The 14908-nt window shown below is 46.0% G+C and overlaps 1 protein-coding gene across 11 annotated transcripts in view; it reads right to left on the minus strand.

The window, feature by feature from the left end:
- The window catches only part of ZNF653 (zinc finger protein 653), a 228577-nt gene that overhangs the window by 125886 nt on the left and 87783 nt on the right, over window positions 1-14908 (minus strand). For all 11 annotated transcript variants that reach the window (XM_069231908.1, XM_069231907.1, XM_069231906.1 and 8 more), the window contains exon 7: window positions 7185-7299. In XM_069231908.1, the coding sequence (XP_069088009.1) occupies window positions 7185-7299 (115 nt within the window). The remainder of the gene's footprint in view (window positions 1-7184; window positions 7300-14908) is intronic.

Below are 14908 nucleotides of genomic sequence, written 5' to 3' on the forward strand. Positions count from 1 at the left end.
TTCATGCTGCAAAACTATCGGCATACTTTTGCATGTATAAGTTAACATTATTTCTCCCTGTCATTTATGTTCAGATGAGGTAGGATGTCCCCTGTCCCTCTGTACTTTTAGTCTCGCTTATCAGGCAGCATAAAGTGTCTTGTTTGTGAAAAGACCTACTGCCAACCCATTTCTCACCACAGAATGGCTGTAATGTCCCTCTCATTTGCTTGCTTGTTACTCATTAGCTTGCTTGGGCATTCCCTCCCCTTCTTGTATTTATCACTCCTCTGGAATACGGCCTCATTACGTGAGCCCTTCCACTGCTTACTTTTCAAGCATATTTTTTTTTCTTTTTGGGTAAGGACTTCAGGAGTGCATGTTTCCAGCTGTCTCTCCACTCTTCCCACCTTTGCAGCGCATCATGTTGCTCTCTTGACCAGATGCTTCTCCCAGCCCCCTCCACAATGTGCTCACCTTTGCATGCTTTCTCCCCAAAGCACTCTCTCACCCCTGTGTTTCTCCCTCAAACTCCACATTGCTCTGTCACCCATGCGCTTCTCTTCTCTCCCACGCTCGACATAGCTCTCTCTCCAAGTCCCTCGCTTTATCTGCTTCTCCCATCTCTCCTTTTATTTTTTAAAACGTCCTACAGCTTCTATGTTACTTCCTCCAAAACACTCTGCTGCTCTATCCACCCACTCGCCGACCTTCTCAAAGGTAAGGTCTGAGGAGCCCAATTCAGTTCCACAGATGTGACAATACCAGTACTTGAAGTTGACTTTTGATTATTCTATTGCATACTATTGGTTGACTTTATTGTCAATCTCATATGCCTACTTCATGATCCATGACTTGGTCTGTTGCTTCCCCCTCCCAATCTTTTTTCTTTTTTTGTTAATGCTGTCTAGCACTGGCAATCAACTTTTTTTGTTTTTGCCAATGCTAGCTGTCATCAATCAAAAGTCAATGGCAAAGTCAATATGTCTGCAATAGCACATGCAAGACTTAGTGGCTTTGTTAATTGTAGTTGCCCTTTAGGGTGAAATGCTGGCAGAGAAAGACTGAAATAAGCCAGAAATTAAATGAGTAAAAAAAAAAGCAAAGAAACATACAAATTAACGAAGTATGTGGATAGCATCCTGACTGTACTCACAGCACAGTCCAAGTCTAGCCCCAGAGCTAATGCAGGAATTTGAGGATGTCTCAGGGGTCAAACATAACTTCAAAAAGTTCTGGGGCCGACTGACTGTCTTTGTACTACAAGTTAAATAGCGTAGAGGCACAGTTTCCCCTTCAGCTGGTCTTCCAGATATAACTAGGTAGTCAGGCATTTGCAATAGGCATTTAAATATAACCCAGTGGACACAATAACAATCAGATTACAGTGGGTGAAGGAAAGTAGCCTCCTCTTAGCATGGTTACCCCCACTTTTTGCCTGATGTCAGTGTATTTTGACTCTGTTCACTGGGGTCCTGCTAAGCAGGACCCCAGGGACTGTGCTCTCTCCCTTTAAACTTCGTTTTCTGGACCACAAACACCCCACATTTGGCATACTGGCACTCCCTTGTAAGTCTGTAGTATATGGTACCAAGGTACCCAGGGCATTGGGGTTATGGGGGACCCCAATGGGCTGCAGCATGTATTATGCCACCCATGGGGAGCCCATGCACAGGAGGCCTGCCATTGCAGCCTGCGTGAAAGGGTGAATGCATCGTTTTCACTACAGGGCACTGCACCATGTCAATGTACGTCACCCCTATGGTAGGCCCTCCTAGCCCAAAGGGCAGGGTGCAAGTACTTGTGGGAGGGCACCCCTGCATGAGCTCCAGCTCCATTTTCATGGACTTCGTGAGTGCAGGGACGCCATTTTACGTGTGTACTGGACATATGTAACTACCTGTGTCCAGCTACATAATGGTAACCCTAAAACTAGGCATGTTTGGTATCAAACATGTCGCAATCATACCCCAATACTGTTGCTAGTATTCGAAGTACGATTCCATGCACTCTGGAGGCTGCTTCAAGTACCCCCAGAATAGCCCCTATCAGCTTTCTGGGGTTTTACGTGCAGCTCAAGCTGGTGCCAACTCTCAGACAGGTTTCTGCCATCCTGCTCTGCTGGATCAGCTCAAGCTCAGGAAGGCAGAACAAAGTATTTCCTTTGGGGGTGGGGGTGTAACACCCCCCTCCCTTTGTATATAGGTGCTGCATGGCTTGGGAGGTGTTTCCTCCCCAAGCCACTGGTATGCTTTGAAGGACACATTTAGTGCCCTCTCTGCATATACCAGTCTGCACCCGTTCAGGGACCTTCAGTCCCAGCTCTGCCGCGAAACTGGACAATGGAAAGGGGAATGACCACTCCCCTGTCCATCACCACCCCAGGGGTGGTGCCCAGAGCTCCTCCAGACCAAAGGGTCCCTTGTTTCTGCCATCTTGAATCAAAGGTGAGCAAAGGACTCTGGGAGCATCTGAGTGGCCAGGTAAGGCAGGTGATGTCAGAGCTCCCTCCTAATAGGTGGTCACCTGGCTAGGTGACCAATCCCCCTTTCTGGGCTATTTGAGGACTCCCTTCTGGGTGGGTCCTCAGATTTGGCTTGCCAGATTCCAGCAGGACTCAACTGCAACCTCTACTTCGACTTCTGGCCAGTAGAACTGCGACTGGGCCCTCCAGGAACTGACAATCTGCATCCACAATGAAGACTCTACTTGCAACATTGTTTCCACGGCTCTTTCCAGATTCTGCATTATTTCCCTGGCTGTGCCTCCTCTGAGGGCGTCAAGTCTTCAGCCTGCATGAGAAGGAAGAAGGAATCTCCCTTGGAGTGAAGGAGTCAATCCACTGCACCAGCAGCCAACTGCAATGACGACTGGCTGCGTGGATCTCCTCTCATTCTGAGCTGTGAGGATCCTGCATAACGGGTGGTGGTCTGGAGTGGTCCCCTCTGTCCTCTCTACCAGCTGGCCAACTTTGGTAAAGGTAAGCCCTTGTCTTCCCACGCAGGACAGTACCCCAGTGCACAGCGTCTCTTGCAGCTACCAAGGCTTGTTGACATCTCCTCCAAGGGATCTTCGGGCTCTATGTAGCCCCCAGCACTCTTCCCTGTGACACACATCTCTCTGTGTGCTTCTCCTGCGCGTGGGACCCTTCCTCAGTTGTGCTGTGTGGGCCCCTCTGCAACTCCTAGATCTCCTTCCAGTGGGTCTCCTGTGGGGGCTGCCTTTTCTTCTGTGGACTCTCTGCCTTGCTGAGGGCCTCCCTGTGGGTTCAGTCCTCCTGGACCTCGCTGGCCCCCAGCAGCTCCACTTTTTGTTCACCCCGACGTCTGCCTTTGACAAGGCTTGTAGGTGGCTTTTCCATGCCACAGATAGACTGCAATCTTCCATCTGGCATGGGACGTCGACTGCATCATCCAAGAACTCTTCACCAACTCAAGGGCCGCATTGCTGACCGTCTTCGTCCAACTATCAACAAACTCCTGCAACCACAGACGGGCAGGTAGTGGCTCCTGCCACCATCTGACACTCCTTCAACTTATGGACTTGGTCCCCTTCTTTTTCAGGTCTTCCTCTTCAGGAGTCCACCGCTGGTTTCTTGCAGTCTCGTATGGGTGTTGCATTATCCTCTTTGTAGTCCTTTTGGGTGTTTTGGGGAAAATCCAGAAACTTACTCCTTTCTTCTTGGTCCACTGGGGGGTGGGGTGGGAGGCGGCAATGTGGTACTTAGCTTTGGGGGTTCCTAGTTCCCCCAGCTTCCCTCTACACACTCGACTTACGCAGGTGGGGTCTTGCATTCCATTTTTTTTGTATTAGGTTTGGGCTCCCCTAGGGTCACTATTGTCTATTGCTATTTGCACTGTTTTCTATTGCTATTTATGCCTATTTCTGATTACTAGTGTACGTATCTCGTGTGTTACTTACCTCCTCTGTTGCCTCTCTAATACTTTTTGGTAATTGTGTCACTAAAATAAAGTACCTTTCTTTTTGTAACACTGAGTGTTTTCTTTCATGCGTGTAGGTTGTGTGTGACTACAGTGGTTTTGCATGAGTTCTGCATGTCTCCTAGATAAGCCTTGGCCGCTCATTCACAGCTACCTCTAGAGTGCCTGACTTCCAGACACTGCCTACACTACACTAACAGGAGATACCTGGACCTGGTATAAGTCTTAGGTACCCACCACACACCAGGCCAGCTTCCCAGAGAGTGTTCTCCCAGCTGGGGGGCACAGCAGGGGAGAAAATGACAATATAACCCAAAATTCTAATGTTCTTTCAATCAATCCCTTTTTCACTCTCAAATTCACCAATTAACAACTACAGAGTGCACTAGAGAACATAATTTTGGCAAGGAAGAAACCAAGGAATGTGAAAATAGATGAATGTACTGTCAAAAGGATGAGGATTGGTTCTTGTTGATATTCCAACGTATTACCAAGCCACCCAGCTCTATTCTGAAATGGAATGAGGAACTGAGGAGAAGCACCAATGGTTCATCACTGACCAGGTAATAGTGGAAGCCACTATTGGAAGGTTCTGTGGTAGGACAGGAAACACAGACCATGAGGCCTGTGTTCATTCACAGTCACCAGAAAGTATGAAACAAGATAGTGACTCCCATGGGGCCCAGTTAGTTCTCTTTCCCAGGCCTATTTAATGAAGGGATAATTAAACACTTCAATACTATTTGAAAGGAATTTGATAGCCCAGAAGAGGAAAGTTATAAATACTGGCAGATTCACTACTGGGCCCTTAAGAACTTGATCAAACTAGCCTCATGCAGACACTTAAATTTGAAAGATTGCTAGTGCTAAAGAATGACATAACTATTTTCATGCACACACAAACTACTCCTTGAAATAAAAGTGACCAGAAAATTGCCTGGGCGATTGCGATGGGAGAAATACCTAGACCGTAAAATATCTGAAATGAATGGGAGCAAACATACACTAGTGGTGAAAATACTGCACAGGGCTGGCCAGCAAGAGAAGCCTGAGTCAAACTGACCATTTACTGACCCCCCTCCTCCCCAACAAAGTTAATTAATTTAATACTAATAACTATTTTAGATGCTGATGAGATTGTGGAGACCGGGACACTGACTCATTGCTGTGGAATGCCCTAAAATCAATGCGTATTGGAAAGAAGTCCGAGATTATATATTCAATACAAGCATACTCTGATTTCTCTCACATATATTTTTGGGTCTGCAATCAGACTCATCTTCAAGTTATTATCACTACAGGGGAAACAGATGTCATTGGCCCTGCACTCAGCAAGAAAGGTCATTGCAGCCGTACTGGGTTAAAAAAAAAAAAACGACAATTGTCAATGGATGGCTACAATTAATGTAGCATACAGTGTGAACAGAAAAAAATCGCCCTTCCAATTACTGGGATAGCGAAAACCTTTGGGGGCATTTCTTGGATTTTCTAGCCAATGAGAACAGGGAGCTCTCCTGTACTAGATTCCTTAGGAGTGCCAAATAATTTCTCAATAAAGGTCAGAACTGTTCAAGAGGAGAAGGGGTGAAGCAACGGTGATATGACGGAGTATATGAGATATGCCCTGAAATCAGAAATAACAAATTATAAAACTGATGTTGGGGAGGTAGTGGTGTTATTAAAGTAAAAGGGAATATCGATTGGTGTTTTCCTATGCTGTTACGCAATCCTTTGGGCTGTAGCTGTTTTAAAAAAAAACTTTTTATCTTGTTTGTGTGTGCCATGTAAAGAGAATACACAAATGTGATCCATAAAGAGATCACAGAAATTCTGCTGTCACCTGGACCACTGGAGGGTCGGGATATGTGAACCTCTGGCAGGATGTGCAATACAGAAGATGAAGCCTTAGGGGGTAAACGGGCACCATCTTGGAGCATCACATATTATCAGCTCCAGCCCAGAAGAAACTACATCTCCACTTGGCCTGGATCTGACAACTTTCTATACACACACAACCTTCTTCTGTTTTTTAGATTTCGTAGGCAAGTAATTTCTACTTGCACTTGAAAAGATACACCCTCGCATCAATTGGAATGTGGAAATCAAATCAAATCAAATCATTAACATTTATAAAGCGCGCTACTCACCCGTGCGGGTCTCAAGGCGCTAAAGAGATCAAGGCGGAAAGAGATCAACAACACACACAGGTGTCACTGATGATGCTGCCAACATTGACAAAAAGGACACAGTCTAACAACACCGTTTTTCACCTTCAGTAAATGTCTTCATGAAGAGGCAGCTCTTCTGGTCACTGATTAGGAAGGTCTATTTGATGAGGATAGAGGAATCATGGTTTAAGTGTCAGTTTAGGCTGTGACTTCGCCAAAAATGAGGACTGTCTTGATTACGAGGCAGCAGCTGACGAGCAGCTTGTATATTTAGGTAGCAGAGGAAGTGTTTCTAGGTTTTTCAATGTTGACAGAGAAAGCTTGCGAACAGGAAAAGGCATGATTTCCACAGAGATGGTCCCCTGTTCATTCAGAAATTCATCTTTGATCTCTGGTAGCTGGTGTTTAACTTTCCCTACATTTTTGTGCACCTTTTCAGAAGTAGAAGGATGCGCATTTCTGACAGACTCCTTTCCCAAAAAGCTGATTCAATTAGGGCAAAAAACTACCTCAAACATACATGTACTTTTTAAGGTTTTGACAAGACTGGTCTGACAAATGTTGTAATGGTGATGTGCAAGCTGCAAATGCATTCTAGAAGCAAATAATCTGCATCGTTATGGTGCAAGCCATGCAGGGTTTAAATATTCTGCAATGTATAATATGAAGGTCTGATGCAATGCAAATGCAGATCATAAGAATCTCACCTGGCCAACTACCCAGACAGCTCCTGAGGGAGTCAAAAAGCTGCAGTTGGGCGAGGCAAAATCCACAGGAAGAAAAGAGATTAAGCACAAAGTATTTCACTTCTAACAGCTTTGGTACACAGCAGATTGGAACAGTTTCAAACTTCAGATGCTGGTAAAAGCAGTGTGAATGTAGGGATAACATTCTGAGGATACGAAATACAAAATACATTTTGAGGTGTGGAGACCTCTACTGTCTGTGCAAAGGCCTATCCATCTTTTTGGTGGCAGTGCAGACCAGACACAGAAAGTGGCTGATGGATCATGAAGTGATAAAGAGGGTGGTTAGGCTCAATTTACACACCTTAGAAACCCTCAAGCACCCTCCCCCAAGCTATGTTGTCCCTTACCTGAATGTATGATCATGTGTCGGCCCAGGTGATTTGAGAGGTAGAACTTCTTGCCGCAGCCTGGGTGGGGACAGACCTTGGTCCTTCCTTTCCGGTGGACTAGATTAACATGATTCTGTGGAAAAGGTCACAAGTCATTGCTCATCACAAAATGCCAAGCAGGAAGAAAGCGGAACAGAATCTGTCAATAAGTGGCATCAAAATCATGACACACACACAGAACTAAGGGAAAACATGGACCATGCTAAACAGTCGTGTGCCCTCCTGCTGAGAGGCAGACGTTTTGACAGGCACAGGTCAGAGGATGTGCAGCTTATCTCTTAATTGGTACAGAGCAGATTCGGTCCCACAGCCCTAGATACCAGCTCACATAATAAGGAGCTCTCAAAAGAAAGTGTTACTTACTCTGTGAACATCTGCTCTTGGCATACAGTGCTGTAAATTAACATGCTGTACATAAATCCTCCATGCAACGTTGGGATCGGATGTATACAACTTGTTTTTCTTCTAAGGAAGCCTTTTCATGGGACCTAGTGACCCCCACCTATTAGTGGCAATGAGCATCCACTATTAGATTGTTCTTTTACCGCACGTTGGGCAAGATTGGAGATATAGCATAAAGAGACAGTAAAGATGACCACGCAAGGCTAAGTAATAAACATTAAAAAAGAGTATGTGACAATTGCAGGCGACCTGGGAGTAGGGCAGGGGCATGTGAATGAATCTACAGTACAACATACCATGAACAGATGCTTTCAGGGTAACATTGTCTGTTTGTAGCATGTGTGGCTATAGATACAGGTGCTGAGCATAGACTGTAAAGCGGTCCTCCCTAAAGCTGCAGTTTAGCAAAAGGATGTTGCAGAAAACTGGAAGAGCGTATGTAGGACAGCCTGACCAACCTTTGCTAGCTGTCTGGCCAAGACATCCACACAATAATGTTTGGTAAAGGTATGAGGAGTGGACCAAACAGCTGCTTCACAGATGTCAGCTAGTGGTATATTACTCAAGAAAGCCATAGAAGAAAATAAGTTACTTACCTCTAACTGTAGTTCTCCCTCCAGTATTGGAATCTTTCATGAACTCACATGCTTGAATCATTCCCGGTCAAGATAGTCCCTGGTGCCTGATAATAGCAATGTAATGTAAAATATAATGCATTAAGGCCCTCAGGCCTTCACTTTTGTAGCATATCTAAGTCTATTTAATAAATATTTTTTTTTTTTTTTAAAAAGACACCAAAGACAGACCTCAGCCAATCAGGCTGTACCAGCCTTTAGAACACCCCTGTAAGAAGCTCCAGTCCCTCGGACTTTCTTAGGCACAAGTGCTGGAAAATCAGTGAGAAAGATTAGGAAACATATAGGGATGACAGTGAGAGCTTTTCAGGGGAGGAGGGAGTGTCACATGTGAATCTATGAAAGATTCCAAAACTGGAGAACTACAGTACAGGTGAGTAACTTATTTTCTTATTCCAGTACTGGAACTTTCATAGATTCACATGCTTAAATCAGTGGCAAGTAGTAGTGATGCACATTATATTTTGAATATACATTTTATAATTGTCAAAATATATCAATATATTTGTGTGACAAAACTTTAGATGTTACATATTCATTAACAATCTTATTTTAACATACGACATTATAAAAGAACACTCTTGAAGGAAACAGAAGGCAATGTGTGGAACACAAACTGGGATGGAGGGAAAAGAAAGAACACAATAGCTCACAGTTACTGGAGCAGATGTTTTGGCACCGCCTGCCTCACTGCGACGTCACCTTGAGACATTGCCTCTAAGAAGTAATGCGTTGAAAGTGTGCGTGTTCTTCCTGGTGGGTGCTCTGCAAATGTCCTCTATTGGCACACCAGGAAATAGTGCTGTAGACTCTGCTACAACTCTTGTTGAATGGGCATGTGTCGTTCTCTGCAGAGGCTTCCCTGCAGTTTGGTGGCAGAAATGGATTGCGCCAGATATCCACCTAGCAATCTCTTGCTTGGAGAGTGGTTGGTCTTTTTAGCAATCCCTTGCTTGGAAAGTGGTTGGTCTTTCCTAGGGGCACTGACCGCCACAAAATGTGATTGGACCTTCTAAAGCATTTGTTTTTTTAAAGGTAAAATTTGAGACTCCTTCTGATGTCCAAAGAATGAAGGGCCTGTTCCGCCGGTGTCATAGGATTTAGAGAGAACGATTTTAGGACCACTGGCTGATTAATGATAAAGTCCAAGGGGACTTTGGGTATAAACTTTGTATTTGTTCGCAGTATTACCTTGTCTTCTTTAAACTGAAAGAAAGGATCCTGTATGGTGAAGGCCTGGATTTTGCTAACCCTTTTTGCCGAAGGGCCAGAAGAAGTGCAACCTTTCATGAAAAGAATTTCAACTCCGTTCTGTGTATAGGTTCGAATGGATGTTTCATAAATTGGGATAATATGAAGTTGAGCTGCCAAGATGGAGGACGTGGTCTGACTGGCAGGCAAGTTAGGAAGAGTCCTTTGATGAACTTTTTGACGATACTAGTAGACTACAAAGGCGGTAAGGTTTCTGACCATCTGTAATGAGATACTGCAGCTAGGTGAACCTTAAGTAAAGCATGAGCCAAACCAGTTCTTGCCAAATTAAATAGGTATGGAAGAAACTGTTCAGGTGATGATGAGAATGGATGTATTTGAGCTTGTTTGCACTACATGCTAAATCTTTTCCATTTAAGATGGTAAGTCTTGTTTGTACTGTCTGCTCTGGCAAGAATGTCTCTGCGGTCAGGAGAGATGTCTAAGTGAGGGAACTCATTGTGCTCAGGAGCCAGACTCTCAAATGAAGAGATGCTGGATCCAGGGGCAGCACTTGACCCTTGCCCTTGTTAGCAGTCATGGTGTTATCGGCAGAGGGATGCTGGGACTCTCTGATAGGAGAAGCAGTTCTGTATACAAATGCTGGCAAGGCCATGCAGGGGCTTATCAGAAGTATTTTGCAGTGGTCGACCTTGATCTTGGCTAGGACTCTTGGAATTAGGGGAATGGGAGGAAGGGCATAAGCATATATTCCTGACCATGCCATTAGAAATGCATTCCCTTATAAACCCGGATGGTGATCCTGATTTGCAAACAATTGGCATTTTGCATTCTGGGGAGTGAAAAACAGGTCCAGGTTTGGCTTGCCCCATTGAGAGGAGACGTGGTTGAGCACCTCCGGATCTAATTCCCATTCATGGTTGGATGTCGTTAACCTGCTGAGAGTCTGCTAGCACATTTTACTTCCCTGGCACGCGCTCTGCTTGTAGATGCACTCCATGGAAGATGGACGAATTCCAGATATGCTACGATTCTTGATATAAGAGCAGAGATCTGGACCCTCCATGTTTGTTGAAATTGTGAATCGTTAAAAAGTGTTGGCCGTACGTATGAGGACTGGACAGATGTTTATCTTTGGCAGAAAAGCTTGAAGGGCTAGGCGAATCGCTTTGAGCTCGACATGATTTATATGGAAGCTTTTGTGATTCATTTTCCACTTGCCACTGACCTGCAAATCCTAAGGACAGCCAGCCCCCCCACCCCCCTCCCCAACCCTTCCATGGAAGCATTGATTGTGATTACCCACGTAGACAGTGGAGTGAGATATGAGAGACCGACTGACAGATAGGAGCTCTGGGTCCACAAGGACAATGCTGTGATCATAGTCTTTGTAATACTGATTGTATCGAAGGACCCTGTGGACTGCGTCCACTGACTGTCCAGTTGTTCTTGAAGGGTCGCATTTTGAGATGGCAAAATGGAAAGAGGGGTATACAGGAGAACATCATCCCTAACAGGGACTTGAAGAGGCAAACAGAAAGAGACTTTTTTCTTTGTACCGATTTCACCAAGGTGATCAGTTTTAGCTCTCTTTCCATTGTCGGAACTGCTTTGTTGAGTGATGAGTCTAGAACTGCACCTAGAAAGGTGATTTTTTTTGAGGATTGAAAGTTTGACTTCTTGTTGTTGATTGCAAGACCCAATTCTCTGAATAGCTGTATACAGGCTCCTGGTAACCTCTGCCCCTATGCCTTGGATGAGGCTTTGATTAGTCAGTCACCCAAATATGGGAATACCTGATTCTTTTGTTTTCTCAGGAATGCTGTGACCAGAGCCAAATATCTGGTGAATATCCTCGGGGCTGATTTCAGGATTAATGGGCGAACTTTGATTTGTAAGTGATTTCCGGCTATCGTAAATCTGTGGAACTTTCTGTGGGATGGATGAAGATGTGAAAGTATGCGTCCTGGGGATCGAGAGGGGACATATAATCCCTTGGGTTTAGAAGCAAGAGGATATTGTGTAGAGTAACCATACGTAATGGCTGCTTCTTGAGATATGTGTTCAGCTCTTTGAAGTCCAGAATTGAACGCCACTCCTTCCATTTCTTTTTGACGAGAAATAGACGGGCATAGAAGCCTCTCTTTGTGTCTGAAAAATGTACTTTTGCTATTGCTCCCTTTCTGAGCATTGTCAAAACTTCTTTATTGAGATGCAGGTACTTTTGAGTGTGTGGAAGAGGGGGTCTTGCTGGTGGAATGTGCAGAAACTCCAGGGTATGGCCAAATTGGATAAGGTTTAGTTCCCACTGGTCTGAAGTGATGTCTTGTCAAGCACCTGTATACGATTTGAATGTAAATGGAGGTTCAGCAAATCCACTGAAAACCGCACAGCCTACAAAAATGCAGTCACCACGCACCACCAGAACATCAGAGCTGCCAAAAAAGCTGCACTTCAAGCACACCTCAACACCAGCTCTCACAACAGCAAAGACCTCTTCGCCATCGTCCAAGAGTTTACGAACCCAGAGGCAGACAACTCATCCATCCCTCCCTCCCTCCCAAAGACCTCTGCAACAACCTTGCCACCTTCTTTCACCATAAGATCCAGGACATCTATGAAGGCTTCAGGAACCAAAGTCCACCAGCACCGCTCACTGCCACGGACACAGCACCTCACCAGATACTGAACTCCTGGACCCCATCACCATTGAGGACACCCAAAGACTGATGAACTCCATCCACTCTGGAGCACCCTAGGATTCATGCCCTCATCACATACTCAACCTGCCCAGCACCACCATAACACTGGAGTTCTGCCAAACCATCAACCTATCCTTTGAGACCGCCAGAGTCCCCTCTGACTGGAAATACGCCGAAATCAGCCCACTACTCAAGAAACCCACTGCCGACCCTAGGGAGCTGAAGACCTACAGACCCATCTCTCTGTTCCCTTTCCCAGCCAAGGTAACTGAGAAAGCCGTCAGTCAGCTACTCACCAGATTCCTCAAGAGACACCGTATCCTAGACCCATCCCAGTCCGGATTCAGAAACAACCACAGCACCAAAACTGCACTCTTAGCAGCCACTGACAACATACGCCTCATACTGGACTGCAGAGGCACTGTCGCACTCATCCTCCTCGACCTCTCCACCGCATTTGACAGCATCTCCCAACCCACCCTCTGCAACTGACTGCACGGCGCAGGCATCCGAGACAAAGCCCTGAACTGGATCAGGTCCTTTCTCACTGGAAGAACACAGCGGGTCAGACTACCACTGTTCACATCAGAACCTAAAGACACTTGCTGCAGACTGCCCTCACTCAGCCCGAAGTTTTCCAAGGTCTACATGTTCCCGCTCGCTAAGATCACCAAACACGAGCTAAACATAGTCTCCTACGACGACGACACCCAACTGATCCTCTCCCTGTCCGAGGTCTCTGCTCAAGCCAAGATGAATATCCACAATGGGATGAGTGCCGTCACCACCTGGATGAAGGACAGCTGCCTCAAGCATAACTCGAACAAGACAGAGATCCTCGTGATTGGCTCCACCACTTTTGCATGAACAACTCCTGGTGGCCCACCGCCCTGGGTAACGCCCCCACTGACCATGCGCACAACTGGGGCATTATCCTGGACTCCTCTCTACTGATGACCAGCCAAGTTAACGACACCTCCTCATCAAGCTTCCACACCCCTCTGTCTCCTGTGGGAGATTTTCAAAATGACTCCCACCGACACGAGGAAGACAGACACCCACGCACTCATCACCAGTAAACTGGACTACGGCAACGCACTATGTAGGCAGCACAAAGAAACTTCATTCAAGACTACAAAGAGTCCAGAATGCAGCAGACAGATTCATCCTGGACATCCCACAACACAGCTGAATCTCCTCCCAACTCAGAGATCTACACTGGTTCCCAATCAACAAGCGCATCATATACAAACTGGTGATCCACACCTTCAAGGCACTGCACAACACAGGACCGGCATACTTCAACCACCGCCTCACCTTCTACGTACCCAGCAGACGTCTCTGTTCCTCCCTGCTTGCTCTTGCAGCCATCCCCAAGATCCGGAAAAGTACAGCAGCAGGAAGATCCTTCTCCTACCTGGCAGCCCGGACATGGAACACACTTCACTTCACGCTCAGGCAGACCACATCACTGAAGCCGTTCAGGAAGGACCTTAAGACCTGGCTTTTCAACTGAGCAGCACATCTACATTCAGCGCCTCGAGAACCTCTGGGCGATTAGCCGCGTTTTAAAATCCATGATTGATTGCCATCGGTGATAATGAGAAATTCTTCTGCCTATTTTTGGAATGTGTAGGAAGCTGGCCTGGTGTGTAGTGGATACCTAAGGTACTTGCACCTTATACCAGGTCCAGATATTCCCTATCGGTGAAGTGTAGGCAGTGTCTAGAAGCTAGGCTCTCTTTAGGTAGCTGTGGATGAGCAGCCAAGGCTTATGTAGGAGATATGCAAAGCTCATTGTAGGAAGCTGGCTCTGTATATACTATTTCAAAGTAAGAAATAGTGTGCACAGAGTCCAAGGGTTCCCCTTAGAGGTAAGATAGTGGCAAAAAGAGATAATTCCAATGCTCTATTTTGTGGTAGTGTGGTCGAGCAGTAGGCTTATCAGAGGGTAGTGTTAAGCATTTGTTGTACACACACAGGCAATAAATGAGGAACGCACACTCAAAGACAATTCCAGGCCAATAGGTTTTTATATAGAAAAATATATTTTCTTAGTTTATTTTAAGAACCACAGGTTCAAGATTTACAAACAATCCTTTAAATGAAAGGTATTTCATTCAGGTATTCTAGCAACTTTGAATAATCACAATAGCATGTACAGTTTTGACAAAAATGGCAATAAGCGATTTTAAAAGTGGACACTGCAAAAATCAACAGTTCCTTGGGGAGGTAAGTAAAGGTTAAGTTCACAGGTAAGTAAAACACTTACAGGGTTCAAAGTTGGGTCCAAGGTAGCCCACCATTGGGGGTTCACGGCAACCCCAAAGTTAACACACCAGCAGCTCAGGGCCGGTCAGGTGCAGAGGTCAAAGTGGTAACCAAAACACATAGGCTTCAATGGAAATAGGGGTGCCCCAGTTCCAGTCTGCCAGCAGGTAAGTACCCGCGACATCGGAGGGCAGACCAGGGGGGTTTTGTAGGGCACCGGGGGGGACACAAGCAGGCACAGAAGGTATACCCTCCGCGGCACAGGGGCGGCAGGGTGCAGAGTGCAAACAGGCGTCAGGTTTGCAATAGGATTCAATGGGGAGACCCGGGGTCTCTTCAGCGATGCAGGCAGGCACGGGGGGCTCCTAGGGGTAGCCACCACCTGGGCTAGGAAGAGGGTCGCCTAGGGGTCGCTCCTGCACTGGAGTTCGGTTCCTTCAGGTCCTGGGGGCTGCGGGTG

The sequence above is a fragment of the Pleurodeles waltl genome, chromosome 4_2, assembly GCF_031143425.1.
Source record: "Pleurodeles waltl isolate 20211129_DDA chromosome 4_2, aPleWal1.hap1.20221129, whole genome shotgun sequence".
NCBI classification, from domain to species: domain Eukaryota; kingdom Metazoa; phylum Chordata; class Amphibia; order Caudata; family Salamandridae; genus Pleurodeles; species Pleurodeles waltl.